The following is a 19,611-nucleotide window of genomic DNA, read 5'->3' as shown; positions in this document are numbered from 1 at the left end:
ATCCCCAAAGGTTCTGATGTGGGGAGGCAAGATACCTGGGGTGGATGAGCGAGTGCTGAAAGGAGGCAGGGACTCAGAAATTAAGCTTACCACCTTTCTAGAATTGTACCTGGCTCAACCACTGAGATTACTTGAAATATTTAGCAGTTTTCTTTCAAGAAGGTAACGTATCAATATAAAAAAAATTTTTTTAAAGTTTTTCTTATCTCCTAAAACAAATTTACTGGCTGTAGAAGAAAAAGCACTGGATGGGAGTTAGGGCACCTGGATTTCAGTTCTAATATATACAGCCCATGGGCCTTTAAGTAATTAAGTAGACCTTTCAGATCTGCCAGTTCCTCATCTGTACCATAGATATGTTCATCTAGATTAGTTGATCTTTCAAAGATTCATACAAGAACTTTAAGGTCTGTTCAGGGTAGGGGGTGAGGATGGGACAAGAGGGGCAGAAAAGGATTGCACATCACCAAGGGAGGCATCTAGAAGCCCACCAGATTCTGGTCTACACCAGGCCCAGGAAGCCCAGCTGAAGAATGCCTGTGGTAGTGTAATGGGTAACTCCATTTCCATAGTTTCAGGTCTTGCTGCTTTGTGGGTGATTCACTTCTGACCTGTCCTAACCAGAAAGTTGGGATGTAAAGTTTCCTGTAAAGATTTATTTAAATGGAAAAGTGAATTGATTTAAAAGCAGCAATAGTTAACATTTATTGAGCACTTACTGTGTGAAGTTATCATTCTAAGAACTATACGTACAGTCATTTAACCTCCACAACAGTGACATATGTGCTGTTATTATCTCCATTTCACAGATGAAAACACTGGGGCCTGAGAATGGTTGAGCAAATTGTTCAAGATCACACAGCTAATAAGTGGCAGAGCTGGGACATGAATCTAGGCAGCCTGGCTCCAGAATCTGTACTCTTAAGCTCTTTGCTATGTTGTATCTCTAGAAAAAATCCTAAAAGAGGATTTAAAAATCAGATTTAAAGAAAAACCTTAACTACATATGAGTACGTATGATATATGCAGGAATGACAAATGTACTAAGTAAATAACTGAAGTTCATAAATGCTGCTTTGGAGCACTGCCTTTAGCTTCTCCCAGCCTAACCTGAATTTCAGATTCCCTGGAGAAGGAACCTGAGCGCCCTTGATTAGGCCAGGTGCTCAGCTTTGGGTCACTCAACCAGCCTAGGAGATGTTGAGGGCCATGTAGAACAGATATGGCAGCTGTCACCCACCTTATGATTTCAGTGAGGGTAGGGAAGCACCATTTCCAGAGAAAAGGGAATCATTATCAGGCCAGTCACCTCAAGGGTACCCACCACAGTAATCAATTGGCTAAGTCTAGGCTGACTTAAGAGCATAGGTTAGAATTATTATTTTTTCACTAAATAATCCCTGACATGAAGTTTATCTCCCTATCATATCAGAGGCTCATGGAGAAATTATAGATAGCCAAAAACCAGATCATTTACCCTTTTGTTTCGAAAGTAGAATAGCCCATTTAGCAATAGCTAACACAATTTTAAGCAACATGCTCTTTCACCCTGTCATTTCACTTCTAGGGGTTTATCCTACAGAAATACTCCCACATATGCACATAGATATATGTATCAGGGAGTTCATTGCAGCATTGTTTATAATAATAGAAAATAGAAAGTGACCTAAATCTTATTTAATGGAGTTTGGAGAACATTATGTACATCCATACTGTGGATAAACATCCATCATTAAAAAGAATTAGGTAGTACCATATGTAGTGACAAGAAAATTCTTCAAACTACATTAAGTGACTAAATAAATATAGTACAATATGTTTAGTATGAACTCAAGTTACAGTGCAGTATATATAATATGAACTCATTTTCATGGAAAAATGCGTAGCATTTGCTCTGTGTTTACAAATGTACTGCATTTGTTATATGTTTGTAAACATATGTTAAACACATATAACAAAATTCTGAAAGAAAATATGCTAAAATGTAAAAGAAAGAACTTCTGGGGAAGGAGGATGGTGAACCTGGTGTGTCCCCATGGGAATATAATTTTTAATTTGCTAAAAATTGTAGAAGGAAACCAGTGAGTAAAATTAATGTTAATATATTTTACTTAAATGAATATATCTAAAATATTATCATTTCAATGTGTCAGTGTAAAACACTTATTATTGAAGATATTTAAAACTTTTTGTACTAAGTCTTTAACTCTTTTGGCACATCTGGATTCAGACCAGTGACATTTCAAGTGCTTAATAGCTACATGTAGTTAGTGTCTACCATCTGAACAGCTTAGCTGTATATACTTGTATATTGTTTTGACTTTTTACAGTAAGTGTATGCTCTTATCTGACTCGCATGACTCGTTTTTGTAAGTAGACCTTTTAATAGTTGTGATGTTTTTTTAAAGGTGACTTTTAATCTCACCTTTTCATCTTCTTGTGCCACTTTTCTATGAAAAAGGAATTTGGATGGCACACTTGTTTCACTTAAAATCAGTAGTCATAGAGTTTCATCTCAGTGAACACACAATAAGTCTATATTGGAATTAAATAAAGTGATGCAGTTTGAAAGAATGAATGGAGATAGCTTTTAATAGAATCTAAATTGTGAGTCACTGACTTTTTCATTGCTTTGATGTATGTGTTACTCCTTTCCTCCCAAGGCTGTGGCAGCCCTTTGAACATTTCTGTTATTTCTATAGATGTAAACAAAAAACACACTAAAGAAATGTGAAACTTAATGCTTGCCTGGAGTATAAGATGTGATTATAAAGTAACAAAGTTTATTTTTTGGTGACTAAATAAGCTATATATTTGCCTTTCAAAGTGATTTGCTTGAATGTTATATATGGATATTATTCTGCATCTGTCCTTTGAGATACCTTATAGTCAGTTTTTTAAAAACAAGCATTACTTTTAGACACCTAATATATCATTCATATTTGGCTTTCAAGAACATATGCATTATATGGACATTTTACTGTTTGCTACAGATTGTAATTTTTTTCGGTAAAACTATGTTGACATTTCCATTTTATATTGTTGCTGTTTATAGTAATTTTATTAAAAATTCCACATACTTGAAAACGAAAGTGGAAATCAAGACAGCCTAAATAAGGAATGACTCTTAATGAAGGTTTATTTTTTAGGAAGATGTTCTAAAATTAGATTATAGTGATGGTTGCACAACTCTACAAATTCATTGAATTGTACACTTAAAAATGGGTGAATTTTATGATATGTAATTTATATCTCAATAAAACTTTTTTCTTTGAATAGCCTTCAGTGATGCTATCAAGAATTTTTATAGTCATGTCTGCAGTTTGAAATAATTTAATGCATAGTAACAAAAGTATTTTGTAGAATCTGATTGTTTACAGAGGTATTTGGAAATGTCACTTGATTTCAGATCTCCTTTCCATTTAATGTTCAGATTGTTGTCTTGCCATCTCCTGGATAATTTTCCCCTGTGGAAATCCATTTCCTCATCTGTAAAACAGGGTTAATAACTAAATGTGAAGATTAAATGAGATGCTATATTTAAAAATCATAGTATCTGAGACATAGCACATTAATTGTACATTAACCTATACACTGAGTACCTGCTCATAGCTTTTATTGTCTGTGATTTAAACATGGTGGTGAGCCACTCTACTTTTATTCATCAGTGAAAAGACCCGGTGAAATATTTGGGGGAACATTTAGGACTTGTTTTCATGTCTCTAGATACCTAGGTTGATTAGATGGCATTATGAGCAGTCTAATATACAGCATTTCACTGCAGAGCCTATGCCCTGACACTTTTTTCCATAGGAAACATCTTTTCCCTGTTACTCTCACCTTCCCTTCCCAGCCTTAGACATGTTTCGTGGTCTAAATGAAGCCTGCCAAGGTTCCCTTTTCAGTTCATCGCTGCCTCCTATTATTAGTTGGAGAGATCTTTGCAGAATGACATTTCTTTCCTGCAGTGCTTCCTGTGCCCCATTGAGCATACAGCCTTCACTTTTCTCCTAACCCCTACTTGCTTTCTTAAGGAGAGAAAACTCAAACCTCATGAAGCAATTCAGAGCTCACAGAGCCTGGCAGTAGGCAATGGGCCCGGCACTCAACTTCAGCAATGATTCCGATTTCTCTCATTGTTAAGCCACCTTCATGATTCACAGGTACAAATCTGCTTGGCTTCTTCATTTGCCATCATGCATCCTTTTATCCCTCCTAAAACCAAAGTAGGTATGCCAACCCCAATTCACCAAACATTTTTAGCTTTCTCATATTCTAATTTAACTCAGAAGCATTTTCTGGTGTACATTCTGGGTTGTCCCTGGACTGTCATTTCTCCCAGTCTGGTTGTGCCTGAAGCAGTTTTCGTAGCTAAATGATGAGCCTTCCAAGAAAAAAGTACGTAATGAAAATGGAGACACCAGCACGCTCTTCGTAACCAGTTCTTTAAGTCTCCGCCTGCCGTGCCATGGAGACGGCTCATAATTCTCATAATCATGGGAGGGAGGGACTGAACTCCTGCACTGCAGCGGGAAGAACTAGCACTGGGGGGGGGGGGGGGGGGGGGTGACAGACTACTCTCCAGTGGGGAGAGGGACAGATATTTTGGAAAACTTTGACATGGAATCGGATGTATTTGTGTAACCTTTTAATGTAGAACTGTGTTGCAGTCAGAGAGGGGGTTATGGGTTTCTTCATTAAAAGCTTATTAAATGAAAAACTAGGACAGTCGTTTTGCTTCGGTAGATGGGGGTCAGAGAGGCGGGTCTGATCTCCTCAGGATATTAATGTCTGCCTTCAGCCGGGGGAAATGAGCCGTCACTTGAGTTAGAGGCAGCTTTATGTGCTCATCGCTAGGGATTCCCATATGTCCAGGGAGCTGCAGCAGTAAAAAATGGCAGGCTCGGTGGCAGCGTGCAGAGGGCTCTCATTGGAATTCATGTCAGGAAGCTCAGCCCAGCCTGCCCAGAGCAAGTCTGTTTAATGTTGATCAGCTGTCCATCTGATAAACCGAATTGATACGGGCATTCCCTCCAAGGGCTGCCCTTACAGTGACAGCCGCAGCACCCAGATGTCTTATTAGGCTTTTTTGGTAGTCGCAAGTATTTTTAACCCTTTTTGTGATACCCAAACCAAAAAGTAATTAGAGAGACCTACATAACAATGCCAGCTAGGCTTTTCCTTTGCTTCTCTGGCAGAAAGCAGGCCAACTTAAACTGTTTCCAGAAACCAGATACTACTAGTTACCCTCTTCCTCATCATAACAAGTATCTAGTTGACCTGCAGGATAATTATGTGTTGACAATGTCAAGTTTGTGTCTAGTTATTCAAAATAATGTTTCTGAAAATATTCTTAAATACAGTAAGTTACCTGGCATAGTTACGCTTTATTAGTTTCATAGGTGTGTTAGTTATCACTAAGCAGAACTTTATGTTCATGCATAAAGAGAACATGAATTACAAATTTTGTTTGGTTGGCTAATTTCTGGTAATAACTAGAGTGACTTCTTGTTGAGTCCCAGCAACCTCTGCTTTCTCAAGCATCACTACCACCATGAAGGCGGCTCACCTCTTAGTAGATTGGTCAGCATGTATGGAGGGAACTAATTGCAGAACACATCAATACTGAGCTTTCTTTTTTTTGTTAATCCTTACCTGAGGATATTTTTTCCATTGATTTTTAGAGAGAGTGGGAGGGAGAGGGAGAAAGAAAAGAAACACATTGATGTGAGAGAGACACATAGATCAGTTGCCTCCCACCCGCACCCCGACCAGGACTGGGATCAAACCTGCAGCTCAGGTACGTGCCCTTGACTGGGAATTGAACCCTTGACCTTTCAGTGTCGGGACCAATGCTCTAACCACTAGCCTACACCGGCCAGGGCAATACTGAGCTTTCTTCTAAAAAAACCACAGTAACTATGTGAGGAGATGGATATGTTAATCAGCTTGACTATAATAATGATTTCAGTTCACTATGTGTATGTTTATCAAAATAGCATTTTATATACCTTAAGTATATATAAATATATATAATTTTACTTAAAAATATGAAAGATACTGAGCTTTCATTTTTGGAAATAAATCAAGAGAGATAAGTCTTTGTGTTAAGCTATGATTATTTTAAAATTATATTTCTGTATAACTCCCAGTAGTTCAAAATTACAGTACTGAATATGGAAGAACTTTGTTTTAAAGGCTTCTACTGAAGCACTGCTTAAGGATTTTTGTCTTTTTTCCCCTTCACTTACAGACCTTGTGTTTTCATAGCACGGCAAAACTCTAACATAGACTCAAGTATCTACTCTCTTTGAATGAGATCAGCTGCAAACTGGTCTAAGTTAAAATGTCAGGTTCGCTTTACTAAAAAACAAAAACAACAAAAAAAACGGAGGCCCACAGCACTTTTGGTGATTGCCTAGTGCATGTGGTCAGAGCTGGAAGTAAGGCCTGGTCATTCTTTTCAGCCCTTGAACCTGTGACTCCATCTGTATTTGGAGGTCACCATTACTATAGCCTTCAGCTTTGCCATTTTGCTTTTAATGGTTGAGATTTTTGGTTTCAGTCACCTGTTTTTAAATCAGAATTCTCATTTCCAAATACAGGGATGAAACAAGATTAGTTTTGAATGCTGTGATCACGGCAAACCCAAAATTCAAAGTTCCATTTTCACTTAGGTTATCAACATGAATAAATGGCAAAACAGGAAAATCATTATGTTTCTATAATTACTGTAATGAATTGAATGAATTTCTTAGAGTTTGGGGTCTGGCCTACTTATAAAAAAATTAATATTTAACACATAATTAAAGTTTATCACCATGAAAGATTCTCTTACCTGGCATTAAGAGCATATACTTATTAAGAACATACACTTTTTCTTTTCATTATTATTCATATGCCTTGATATTTTTGACTTTTGGTATTTTGGAAGTATATCTTAGACACTCTTGCTCTGATCTGCTTCTTCCCCTGCCCACTCCATTCTTTGCCCTTGTTGGCGCTTTCTCTGTGTGGCTGTGGAGAGAGAAACAAAACACAGAACAGCTAGTGTGTCAGGTGGCAATAAGTGCTATGGGGGGAAAAAGCAGGAAGTGGAGATTGGGAGTGCTGGTGAGGGTGGGAGGGTTGTAGCTGTAGATGGAGTAAGCAGGGAAGGCCTTACTCATCAAGTGAACTTTGAAGGGACCCAAAGGAAGCAAGTGACTAAGTCTTGCATATATGTCAGGGAAGATGGGTCTAGATAGAGGGAAGGGCAGGGGCCCTGAAGCAAGAACAGGCTCAGCATGTTCAAGAGACACTGAGGAAGCTAATGTAGCTGGAGAAGAGTGATCAGGGAGGGAAGAGAGTAGCAAATGAAGTCAGAGAGGGGAGAGGGGAGAGGAGCTGGGTCAGATTGTGTTCGACCTTGGAGAGACTTTGGCTTTTACCCCGAGTGAGACGGGGAGCCACTGGAGGGTTTTGAGCTGGGAGCTAAGTGATGGGTTTAATGGTGTCTTCATCTTCCTGCTCGCCTCATTTCTGATCTTTTCCATTTTTGCAAAGCTAATGGACTAAAAATATTATCTCATTATTATTATAATACTACTTTCCCAACTATTTGTGAGGTTGAGCATCATTCTGTGTGGTTTTTGGCCATTTACTTCTAGAATTACCTCTTCATCTTCTTTCCCATTTTGCTCTTGAACTGTTTATCTTTTTCTTATCAATTTCTTGTCCAATTTGGACAAGCTGCACGCATATTTTTAATATAATCTGTCTATTGTATGTATTGCAAATACTTTATTTCAAGTCTTTGTTTGCCTTGGTCTTTTTTATGGTTTATATAAACATTTTTGTATATTGTAACTCGAATGTGTCCTCTTTTTTTTTTAGGCTTCCTAACTTTCTATTTTATTTTGCAAGGTTTTCTCACCCCAAGGTCTCACCGTAAGAATGTTTTCCTAAATTTTAAAAAAACAATGGTATTTTATATCCATCAAGATGAGCCACAGAGCTGTGGTTTCAAGTAGGTTTTTAGTCTTGAATCTTTTTTTTCTTTTTTACCTTTTGACTTAAATTTGTACATTTGTTTTTTCAGATTCAGATCTTTATTTCCAGAAAAAAAAAAATTTTCCTATGGAGTAAGGTAGGGGTCTAACTTTATTATTTTTTTTTTCTTAATCAGTAGCCAGTTGCCCCAACATCTTTTACAAGAATAATTCGTCTTTTCCCTAACAATTTGAAATGTTATCTTAACCATTAATAATTTATTTTCCAAATACATTTGGATATCTTTCTGGATTTTGTTCCACTAATCTATTAGTTTATTCTTGTGATACTAGTACTATAGTTTTAAAAATTGCAGTAGCTTCATAATAAGTTTTAAAATCTAGAATGGCAGGCCTTTTATTTTATTTTCCAAAATTTTCTTTGTAATTTTCAAGTTATTTTTTCTACATGGGCATAAAAGTCAGTTTTACAATTTAAAAAGCCTTTTAGGATTCAAACAAAATTATTTTAAGTAAATGACTCTTAACTGCCCTGACCAGTATGGCTCAGTTGGTTGGGCGTTGTCCTCTGCACCAAAGGGCTGACAGTTCACTTCCTGGTCAGGACACATACCCGGGTTTCAGGTCCAGTCCCCGTAGGGAGTGTGCAGGAGGCAGCCCATTGATGCTTCATTCTAGCATCGATGCTTCTCTCCCTCTCCCTTCCTCTCTCTCTAAAAATAAATAAAAAATCTTTTTAAAAAATGACTCTTACCTACCATTTAAATGCTTTCAGAGACATCCTGAATTTTGTACATGTTGTGTTTGGGGTTCTTATTAGTTACCTATTGATATGCAAAGAGCCTGGGCTTTAAAATCAGAGAGCTCTGGGCTTGAATCCAGCTCTGCAGCTTACTAGCTATGTGAACGCGAGCAAGTTAGTCTGCCAGCCCAGCTCCCTTCTGCACAGTAGAGATGATAATGCTTACCTCAGATAGCTGTTATGAGTTTTACATTATTTTATTAATTTGTTGATTGAGTTATTATGCTTGCAAAATTTTTTTGTATAAAATAGTTCAGCATACAGTAAGTCATTGGCTCAAAACAGTTAATTTAGATAGTAAAAGCCATAATTGAAATTAGGCATTTTAAAATATAGGATATCTGAAGTATTTGCAGATGAGATAACATGATATCTGGCATTTACTTCAAAATAATCTGGAAAGATAGTGAAAGGTGTAGCTGAAACAAGATTAGGGTCCACAGAGGTGCTTTATGTTATATTTTCCACTTCAGAATGTTTTAAAATACCCAAAATACAAACTTCTTTTTAAATGCATCTTTAAAAACTGTTAAAAATGACAAAGCGTAAACATTTGTTATTTCTAAGTGGAATATTATGTTTTTATTATGTTATTCTCTGAACTCTTCTGTATTTTGTTAAACCTCTGAAATGAAGGAAAGCAAGGAGGGAAGGCAGAAGAAAAGGAAAAATGGAAAAAGAAAGAGAAGGCAACTCTGTTGTCTTTGGTCTTCCTTGCCTGTGTGTTGAAACACAGTTGACCCTCTGACTAGTTTAACATCAATTAGAAAATGTAAAACATTTAAAGAGATTTCAAGTTAATATAAGGAACAATTTCTAATAATTAAAACTATTAATCAGCAGACCTGGCTCCTGTGTAATTTGTTATCGCTCATCCCTGGAAGGGGTTAATTGAGGTTAATTGACCTCTGGGGCCACTTCCATCTCTGATTCCATAAACCTGACTTTTTAGTTGACATCATTCTTTTCCTTATGAAACTAAGAATGGTAACAATTCCCTGTACCTTTATACCAGCAGTTTTCAACCTTTTATCTCATGGCACATAAACTGATTACTAAAATTCTACGGCACACCAAAAAATAGGTTACATTTTTTCCCGATTTGGAAAAAAAAAAAGGTATAATCCTGAGTCATTCACATCAGATGACTATTGTTCTGTTGGCTGTTGTCATTTTTTTATTTGACAATCTAAAGGAAAAGAGGTCAGTGGCCCTGACTAAATAGTCAGGTATTGCATGTTTTAAATACTGTGGCACATCAGCTGCTTTACACAATTGATTGTTAAGCAAAGAGCTATTCATTTAACAAGTATTTATAGGCAGCCAGGGAAATAGGGTATTATAATTCACAGTGTAGTGAGGGAGAGACATGGCAGAAAGATAGATGGCTAAGGAAACTAGCCCAGTTAGCACAGTGAATGTGCTGTGTTGAGATGCTTTAAAGCGCAGGAGCTAACTCTGGGGAAATGAGGGGAGACTTCACAGGAGTTGGCACAGGGGCTGATTCTTAAAAATACTGTAAACAAATATAGATTTATTATTCACCCTATAGCAGCAAAAGTGGCATGACACAGCTACACAATGAACCTCTATAGAGATGGGTGTTAAATAGAACAAGGAGATTCTCTGTTTGTAAAAAATGTGGAACTTCTCTATTTGTAAGTAATATATGGAACTATCTCCAAGAGATAGTATTAGGTGAATAAAACCAGAGTACAGAAATATGAACATAAAGTGTCTTTACCATTTTTGTAGTATAATTTTTATTGAGTATCTTTCAGGAATTCACTTGGCTACAGATAAGAGGACTCTAACAAACAGTAGCTTAAAGAAGTGCAGTGTTTATTTAACTCTGATAATAAAATGTGTAGAGATGGGCACATCCGAGCTGACTTCAAGAAGTCATTAAGGGCCCAGGGTTCTCCTTTCCTCTTGCTCACTGTTCTTGGATTGGGAACTCCCTTTAGGATCCTTAGGTGTCTACTGTGCCTCCAGGCCATTGGGCCGTATTCCAGACAAGAAAAAAGGGTAGGCCCAAAACGCCAGAGGTGCACATCAACTGAATCTGTCCTCTTAGATCAGGAACTCGGTAGATTTCTCAGAAACTTTGCCCAGTGAACTTCTACCTACTTTCATTGGCCAGACTGTGCTACATGATCACTTCTAGTCTCAGGGACCTTGGGGAGACAAGTGTTTTAAGTGAGGACATTGTTACTCCAAATATAATCAAAGATGCGTTAGTAGTGAGGAAGGAAATAGTGAGTCGGTAGCTAGCAGTGTCTGCTATCCTTATTTCTAAAGCTTAGAGTGCTAACAAGTTTGGAGAAATGTTGGAAGAAAATAGATGAAAACAGATGAAGTTGTTCAACATACAATTGAAAGAAAGTAATGTGGTGAAAATTCTTATGAAAACATAGATTAATCCTCCGGGTTACGTCCAATGTGGTAATTACTTCCTTACTCTGATTACTTAACATAAGTGGCATTCATTTGTGACTCTTTTCCAATCAAGATTTAGCATAAAAAATACCCAAGAGTGCTAAAATACATGTGCATAAAATGGCATGCAGGCCTTTATTTAAGGTAATTTTTTAAGTCTAGTACATTGAAAGTTTACTAGATTGCTTTGGGTGGCTAAAATAGGAATGAGATAATGAGAGGAAAATATTCCCAGCTTTCATACTGCTGCTCTGCTGTGCACAAAATTAGACTCCTGCACAATGTCATCTGGAGTTATCTGATGCTAAAATCTTAGAGGTTGAGAGCGCAGTACTAGATAGTGGAATTACAGGCCAGGTTTCAAGATGACCAGTCATTTTATTTCTATTTCCTATAGAAAAATAGGTACTAATAATAGCAATTATTTAGCCTTTTTTTTTTTTTTTTTTTTTTTTTAACAACTGCCAACCCAGGTAGTTTTTTTAAACCCTCAAAACTTAGAATTTTATAACTAAATATTAAATTTTAGAACTGAAATCCCTGAATCTTAGAACTGGAAGGGACTATATCTCCAGTTCCCCTTCTTTCAGTGGTGAGAAAACCATGGGTCTAGAGTTTAAGGGATTTGCCCACAGTCTGGCGTTAGAGGCAAAATTAGAACTATTATCTAGATTCCTGATTGGACTAAATCTCTTGATTTGGTTCTGACCAGATAATTTGCAAACAACTTGATTACTTTTCCCAGTTACCTTGAACAAAAGAGTCAAGTCTGCTCATAATATACTTTCTCCTAGCAAAATTCTCTTCTGTGATGCTTAGAACTTAAGGATAAAAATTGGACATATTTGTGGTGGGCATATACTAGTGTTGGTAACAGTGGTAACTTTGTCCCCCCCGCCCCTATTTACTATTCATTAGTTAAGTACACATTTTAAATTATCATTGGTCACTATGACTTGGTGACTCTGAGTTCCAGCCTTGTCCTTCATAAACAGAGTGTTCTCATTCAGGTGTTTAATCTCTCCAGACCTGCTATAATTAGAATCACAAGTAGGTAATATAAATGAAAGTTATTTGTAGTGGTGGATACTGTACAAATGATGGGTTTTCACTTTCATTATCACCATTGTTTTTGTTGTTTCTGGTCTTTTGACATTTAAAGATTGCTATTCATTTATTGAATGCTGTTTTATGATTATAGATGTCTTTATCAAAAGCTCACAATAATTCATTTTCATCCTTAGGGTAATTCAAAACAACTGCAATTTCTTGCTTGCCTGGTTATTACTTTTATAAGCTGAATTTCATAAAAGATTTATCCAGTGCTTAACCTTTCTTGAGTTTTATACTTGCCCATAATCTCATTGTTCAATTTTTGTGAAATGTAACACTATGGATTTTTATAGTGAATGGGTTTTCAAACTAGAAAACATTTGCAGGGTAGTAATAAAATATATTTTTATTCCTTTTAGTTGTTCTTTTAAAGGATAATTTTAAATGTTAGCTCCTTTTTAAAAAATATTTTCTATTAACTTCTCAGTAGTCTTATATGTCTCCATTCTTTGTGATTTTGGAGGACATGTAATGACATTTAAATCTAAACCATGAACTTACTCTTCTTTTGTATTTAGGATTAAATTAGATAATGCATAAAAGTGCTTAACCTAATGTCTGGCATTCCCACTCATATAGGAGTTCGGTTAGACATTATTAAGGATTCTTAGAAATCCTAAAATTACAGACATGGGAAAGTTATACTGAGAACAAAGAAAACAGAACTGTGACGCGTTGCCCTCCACTGGCCAGCTTCTCTGGGAATCCAGGTGACTCGTGGAGTAGAGAGTGGGGAATGTTTTAGAGAAGGTAGGTGTCAAGATCTGCTTGTATATAGAGCCCAAACTACTCAGTGGAGAGGCCTCTATTAAAAACTTCACGAAAGTCTTTTTGCAAGGGCGCTTGACTCAGAGTTGCCCCAAACCAGCAGCTGTGGTTGCCACAATTCTGTCTTTAGCTTTACGATGTTTCCCTCAGCCAAAAACGCACTCAGTTGTTTCTGAATTCAAAGCATTCAGCAGACAATGGCAAGGCACAGCCACCAGAAATGTATACCTGATTTCCATAGCACTTATGGTAATGCTGTGTTAGCTAGTGGAGCCACTATATGGACATATACAGCAATACAGATTGGAATACAATGGAACCTGTCCCTGTTGGCAGTTACCCCAAAGTAATGAAGAGATCAGTAATCATCCCAGCTGGTATAATAGTGAATTCTTTCAAAACCAGCTCATAATTGTTGCCAAGTAAAAGCACTGTGTACCCATTAAAATATGGCATAATTGAAGAAATAAAGTACATTGAAACCTTAAAAAAAAAAAGCAACAAACTTCAAAATGCTAAGTGAAATAAGTCAGACAGAGAAAGACAAATACCATATGATCTCATTTATATGTGGAATCTAAAAATAAAACCACAAAAAACCTGAACTCACAGAGAACAGATTTGTGGTTGGTTGTTAGAGACGGGATGGCGGAGTAGGTGAAATGGGTGTAGGTGGTCAAAAGGTACGAACTCCCAGTTATAAAATAAATAAGTCATGGGAATAGATAATGTACTAAAGCATGATGACTATCATTAATAATACTGCATTGTATATTTAAAGGTTGCTGAGAGAGTACACCTTAAAAGTTCTCATCACAAGAAAATTGTAACTGTGTGTGGTGATGGATGTAATTTATATCTCAATTTAAAATGTCATTAAAAAGAACCTAAAAAAAGACTAATCTATAAATATTTTTTTGTTGAAAACTAAAGTCACACATTAGGGATAAGATGGTATTCTTGACATTCAGACAAATCTTACTTTTATGTTTTAGTCAAAGAAGTTTGGCAGAGATCACAGAACTTATCCACACTGCTCTCCTTGTACATCGTGGAATAGTAAATTTAAATGAATTGCAATCTTCTGATGGGCCACTGAAGGACATGCACTTTGGAAATAAAATAGCTATCTTGAGTGGAGACTTTCTTCTAGCAAATGCCTGCAACGGACTAGCTCTGCTCCAGAACACCAAGGTAAAACTGGGGCAGGGTTTGCTTGTGTCCGAATGGCCTTTAGGTGGCTCTTGGTTGACTGCAGAAGCCACAGAGGTCTGTGCACCCTGCTGCCCCAGCTCTCCCTGTGTAGATGCTCAGTAAAGTTGTGATGATGATGATAGTGATGATGATGATGATGGCAGTGTTAACACCAGATAAAACTGGTAAATGTTAGGAAAGAATTTTGAAATTAATTTCTTTTTTTTTTTATTACAAATGAAATTATTTGTTAATTATAGGATAGTGTTAAATATTCAGTATAAAGAAGATATAAGTTTCCCTAGCCAGTTTGGGTCAATGGTTAGAGTGTCAGCCCATGGACTGAAGAAATGAATTAAAGTATGTGAATATGTACCCAGAATAATTATTTTACTATTTTTTTAAATTTTTTTGTTTGTTTGTTTAAAATATTACAGATGTCCTGTTTCTCCCCAGTGACCTGTTCCACCCCGTCCCTTCCCCCTTCCCAATCCCTCTCCCCACCATTGTCCGTGTCCTTGGGTTGTGCATATATGCATATAAATTCTTTGGTAACTCTCTCCCCTTCCACCCTCCTCCCACCCTCCTCCATCCCTCTGACATTCGTCAGTCTGATCCATGCTTCCATGTCATTGAATCTATTCTGTTCATCAGTTTATTAAGTTCTTTAGATTCCACGTATAAGTGAGATCATGTGATGTTTGTCTTTCGCTGCCTGGCTTATTTCACTTAGTATAATATTCTCCAGGTCCATCCATACTGTCCCAAAGGGCACGAGATCCTTCTTTACAGCTGCATAGTATTCCTTGGTGTAAATGTCCCACAGCTTTTTTATTCACTCATCTACTGAGGAGCATTTGGGCTGTTTCCAGATCTCAGCTATTGTAAACTGTGCTGCTGTGAACATTGGGGTGCATATATTCTTTCTGATGAATGTTTCAGGATTCTTAGGATACATTCCTAGGAGTGGAATCACTGGGTCAAATTTACTATTTTTTATATTCAGATCATCAATATGTTTTTATTTTGTTTTAATGTATATGAATATATGTTATTTTTATTTCTTTTGAAATTTTATTTTTGCAAATAGTTTTTTGCTTGTTTGTTTTTTAAATATGCCTTTACTAATTTCAGAGAGAGGAAGGGAGAGGGAAAGAGGGAGAGATAGAAACGTCAATTATGAGAGAGTCATTGATCGGCTGCCTCCTGCAAGTGCCCTATTGGGGATCGAGCCCGCAACCCAGACATGTGCCCTGACCTGGAATTGAACCTCGATCTCCTGGATCATAGGTCGATGCTCAACTGCTAAGCCACGCCTGGCAGTACTGCAAATAGTTTTTTAACAGAACTAGTTACAGGTCCACCAATATAATAAAATTAATTATTAGTTAATAAATATATATTTCAAAAAGTATAAAATGTTAATTATTTTACTACACTCATTTACTCTCAGATATCCCAGTTTGGAGGATTTGCTTACATCTTATTGGCCAGAATTTAATGATATGGCCATACCGGCTATATGGGAGACTAGGGAATGTAAACTTTATTGTGAGTAGCCATGTGTCCAGCCAAAAATCTGGAAGATACAGAGAGAATAGATAATGGGAGACAAGTGGCAGTCTCTGTCCTACCTTCCCATCACACCTTTAGCTAGCACATATTTTTCACGGGACAGACTGCCTGGGTTTTAGGGAGAATATAGAACAGTATCTTTAATACGTAGTATATATTTACATGAAAAGGAAGTTAAAATAAGAAATTATCTGCCATATAAATGAAATAATAGATCATCTCAAATCCCCCTCCAGAGATTTATTACCATTTTGGCATTGATTCTCTTTTTATTCACCCTCAAATTTCTCTATTGTCTGTGTGTATAGTCTATTTTGATGGGTCCCACTGAATTCTCTCCTTTACTGGAATTTACATGTAGACGGAAGATTGAGTGATCCGTTGTCCCTGGAAGCCACTCTGGCTGCATCGTTCATCTTCCCCCTTCACCACACCTGCTATGGCCTGTGGTGAACTTTGAGTCTTGGAGAAGGTGGAGGTCTCAGAAAGTGCAGGGCTGGTGTAGTTTCTGGGTGCCTTGAACTGCACTTGACTAGCTCTAGCCAGAGACACTGGCCACTCATGGATTAGACCCACATACCTGAAAGGAAGAGATGGTCTGGACAGAGCAACTAGGTCCACATTTTAGTAATTAGCCCTCAGCCTGGCCCCTGCTTTAAAGAAACCAAAGCTTACTTAAGCTATTCTGACAAAATATTATATAAAGTTAAAGTGGTAGTATTAAGTATAAATATAATCATGCTATAGTGACACAAACAAGTATTCACTTACTTTAACCACTTCACATTATGGGAATAATATTTAATGTGTTCCTTTTCCTTAGCTGGCTTGTGTCATTCACACATTCTTTCTTTCAGCGTGGTTCAAGTTCAGAGAAATGGAGACTTTACTCCCATCAAAATCAAATCAGATTCACAGCCTGTGAAATCTACTCTTGGTGTTTAGCATTCAGATGCATCACTATAAATGTTCCAGAATCTAAGACCTCCACCATCTGCTCCATTAGGCAGTAGATTTCAGTAGCACTACTTGATGTACAAAAAAAAAAACAAAAACCCAACAACAGTGAAAAACAAAAACTTAACATATGCAATCAACAGTCCAGCCTGAATCTTCTCATTGAAATAAAAATGACCAGGCATTTCCTTCCCCTTCAGTGAGCCCAGTATCTTCATGGTCTCTGCACAGCTTTACACTTTTAGATTTGCATTTTACCAGCCTTTGTCTGGTGAGGAATTTTTTCCCTTTTTAGGCCATGGTACTTTTTTAATTTGGTAGTTGTGTGTTGACTTGAAGCCTTTCTTCTATGCAACTCTCCTGTTCACCCAAAGCATGGATCCTTTGCACCTTTTTCTCCAAAGGGACATTGAAGGCTCTGTAAGTCAATTTCAAAAGAAACTTTTTGTGAAAGACCTGGCTAAAGACCTTGCATACCATGTCCAGGGGGTCTGTAATTGATGTTCTACAACTCTAGGCTTTTAGTAGCCCTCTTTTAATCATAATAGATGATTTCCAAATAATTTGATCAGTATTTTATGCTGAGGATACTATAAGGGGTAACTAAAATGCTTGAAAGTCAAGAATTTTCTTTGATAAATCAAATCTCCCATATTCAAAACCAATTCCTTTCATTTAAATACTTGGCAGTATTCCTATCAGAATATTTTTTAAAGGAAAGTAAAGTTATATCTCAGACAAGGGCTAATTTTATTAAATGAGTTCCCAGAAGCTTAACTTGATTGAGTATAATACTAACCATTAATAGGGTTTTTGGAAGGGAAGGGAGGAGGTGGCCATAAGTATTTCTTTGGGGCAGTATTAAGTTTTCTTTAGTTCTCCACATATGGTTAATATCTTGGTAAAGTTAGATTTCTATTTAATGATGTTTTAATTTTCTTTTATAAGAAAGAAAAATTCTCAGCAATAGCAATGTAAATAGAGACCACAGCAGTGAGTGAGCAGGCAGAACTTAATACAGAATTTAATGTCACTGGGTTTTTTCACAGTGATAGCCTACCCTATCTTTGAGGGTATGCATTTAACTTGGTAATTAAAGTTAGCATATTTGTAGCAACTTTAATTTTTTATGACTTCTACCAATTTTCCATTTTCTTGTGCTACTGAATTCTTGTCTGAATTTCTACATTATGTGTTTATCTCTGTACTTCTCCTGGGACAGACCATTAGATGAAGTGTTCTGCAGTCATATGAAATTCAGAGCTTTTTTATAATTGCCAAGTGTAAAATTAGCAAAGTCAATTATTCTCCCTATGGCTTTTCCCTGAAGATATTAGAGGTCTTTGAGGTAATTGCCTTAGGTAACATTTAGATTTTTAAACATCTCTAAGTATAGAAATTGGTATATTAATCCTCTCATAATTGTCTTCTTACTATTATAGCTGTAGTCACATAAGTGTGAATTAACAAGATTTGGGATTCAAGAGTGAGTTTAAAAATTAATGCTTGGGTTTTCATTCATTTTCAATTACGGAACCTAAAGGCGACTTTCTATTTTGGTACTTCACTATATAAAAACCCTGGACTGAGAGACCTCAGAAATACCTCTTTTTAAGCCACAAATTCCCTGACCATTGAAATAAGTTACTCTATATTATGTTCTTGTAGAATATCGCTGAATGCTGAGATGATAGGGTCATGCCAAAATCTAGAATTTAAGTGTTTGAGTATCAAGCTGTCAGTGAGACGTGCTGAATAATTGGAGGGAAATCATGAAATGGAAAAGCACTATAATTTAGAAATCTGGCTGACCATTACAGGTTTTCCCTGGTCCCTGTGTTTATTTGTAGACTAGATATGTATTTTAGGATTAAGCCACAGTGCAAATATGACTGTGGATTACTACTTGTCATCTTTAAAAAACATACAAAAACACAGTGTTTTACTTTACATATATAGTGATAACCCTAGTATTTAAAGAATTGAATTCACAATGTTATTTTTCATTTTCACTTATTGGACCTATCAGTATACATCAGATGAGAGACTGTGAGTTAGCCTGAATCTTGTCTAAACACCCAGAATATTATCATGATGTCACTCCTGGGGGCTGTTCTATTAAGCATTAGTGATTTATATTTCAAAATAACCAGTGGCACAGATGTACTCCTTACAGAGCTGATGTATTTCCATATGTTAACTTTGTTTTCCTAAAGGCATAAATATGTTGTTTACAAGGAAGAATTTTGTTTGTATAAATATGTCCAACTTATACATGTAAATCACCTCCTTTCATACCATTTATATATATTAATAAATAGCCTACTATTGGTTATTTGATGTTTGTCTTATCTGTTGTATTAATTTTATTTTTAAATTCACGTTGAAAAGTAACACCTAAAAACATTCTATGTCTTACGAAATTTAAGTTTTTCTCTATCATAGGCATTTAAAATAGGCATTATTGTGACCTTGTGTGTTTATAGTCTTGTCTGCACTATTTTACGTGTGGAAATTATTGAATTAACATCTTTTAGCTACCCTCGTTTGACACCAAGACTAATGTCCTTTCCTACATATAACCCACTCAAATGTAGATTTTCATGACTAGAGTAAATGTGGTACAGAAGGTTAAGTGGGGTGTCATATATTGTAACAATAAAGGAAACTATCTCCATATCGATTAAATAGAAAAGTCAAAGTGTTATTGTTAAATTACAATTTCAAAATCCCCAAACTAATTTTTCCAGTTTTTCTTACCAATTGTTTATA

General features: G+C 36.4%; 1 protein-coding gene and 1 pseudogene across 2 annotated transcripts in view; both read left to right on the top strand.

Annotated features, from left to right (window-relative positions):
* Positions 1 to 19,611, top strand: part of PDSS2 (decaprenyl diphosphate synthase subunit 2) — a 185,853-nt gene that overhangs the window by 93,437 nt on the left and 72,805 nt on the right. For both annotated transcript variants that reach the window (XR_001603546.2, XM_016217501.2), the window contains exon 3: positions 14,109 to 14,307. Coding sequence is in view for 1 of the 2 variants with exons in the window: in XM_016217501.2 (XP_016072987.1) it covers positions 14,109 to 14,307 (199 nt within the window). In the remaining variant the exon portion in view is untranslated. The remainder of the gene's footprint in view (positions 1 to 14,108; positions 14,308 to 19,611) is intronic.
* Positions 13,251 to 13,478, top strand: LOC107540691 (cytochrome c oxidase subunit 7B, mitochondrial pseudogene; annotated as a pseudogene).

Source organism: Miniopterus natalensis, chromosome 5, assembly GCF_054644295.1.
Source record: "Miniopterus natalensis isolate mMinNat1 chromosome 5, mMinNat1.hap1, whole genome shotgun sequence".
NCBI lineage: Eukaryota > Metazoa > Chordata > Mammalia > Chiroptera > Miniopteridae > Miniopterus > Miniopterus natalensis.
The sequence above is the reverse complement of the archived record's forward strand: the minus strand, read 5'-3'. Positions and strand labels throughout refer to the sequence as shown.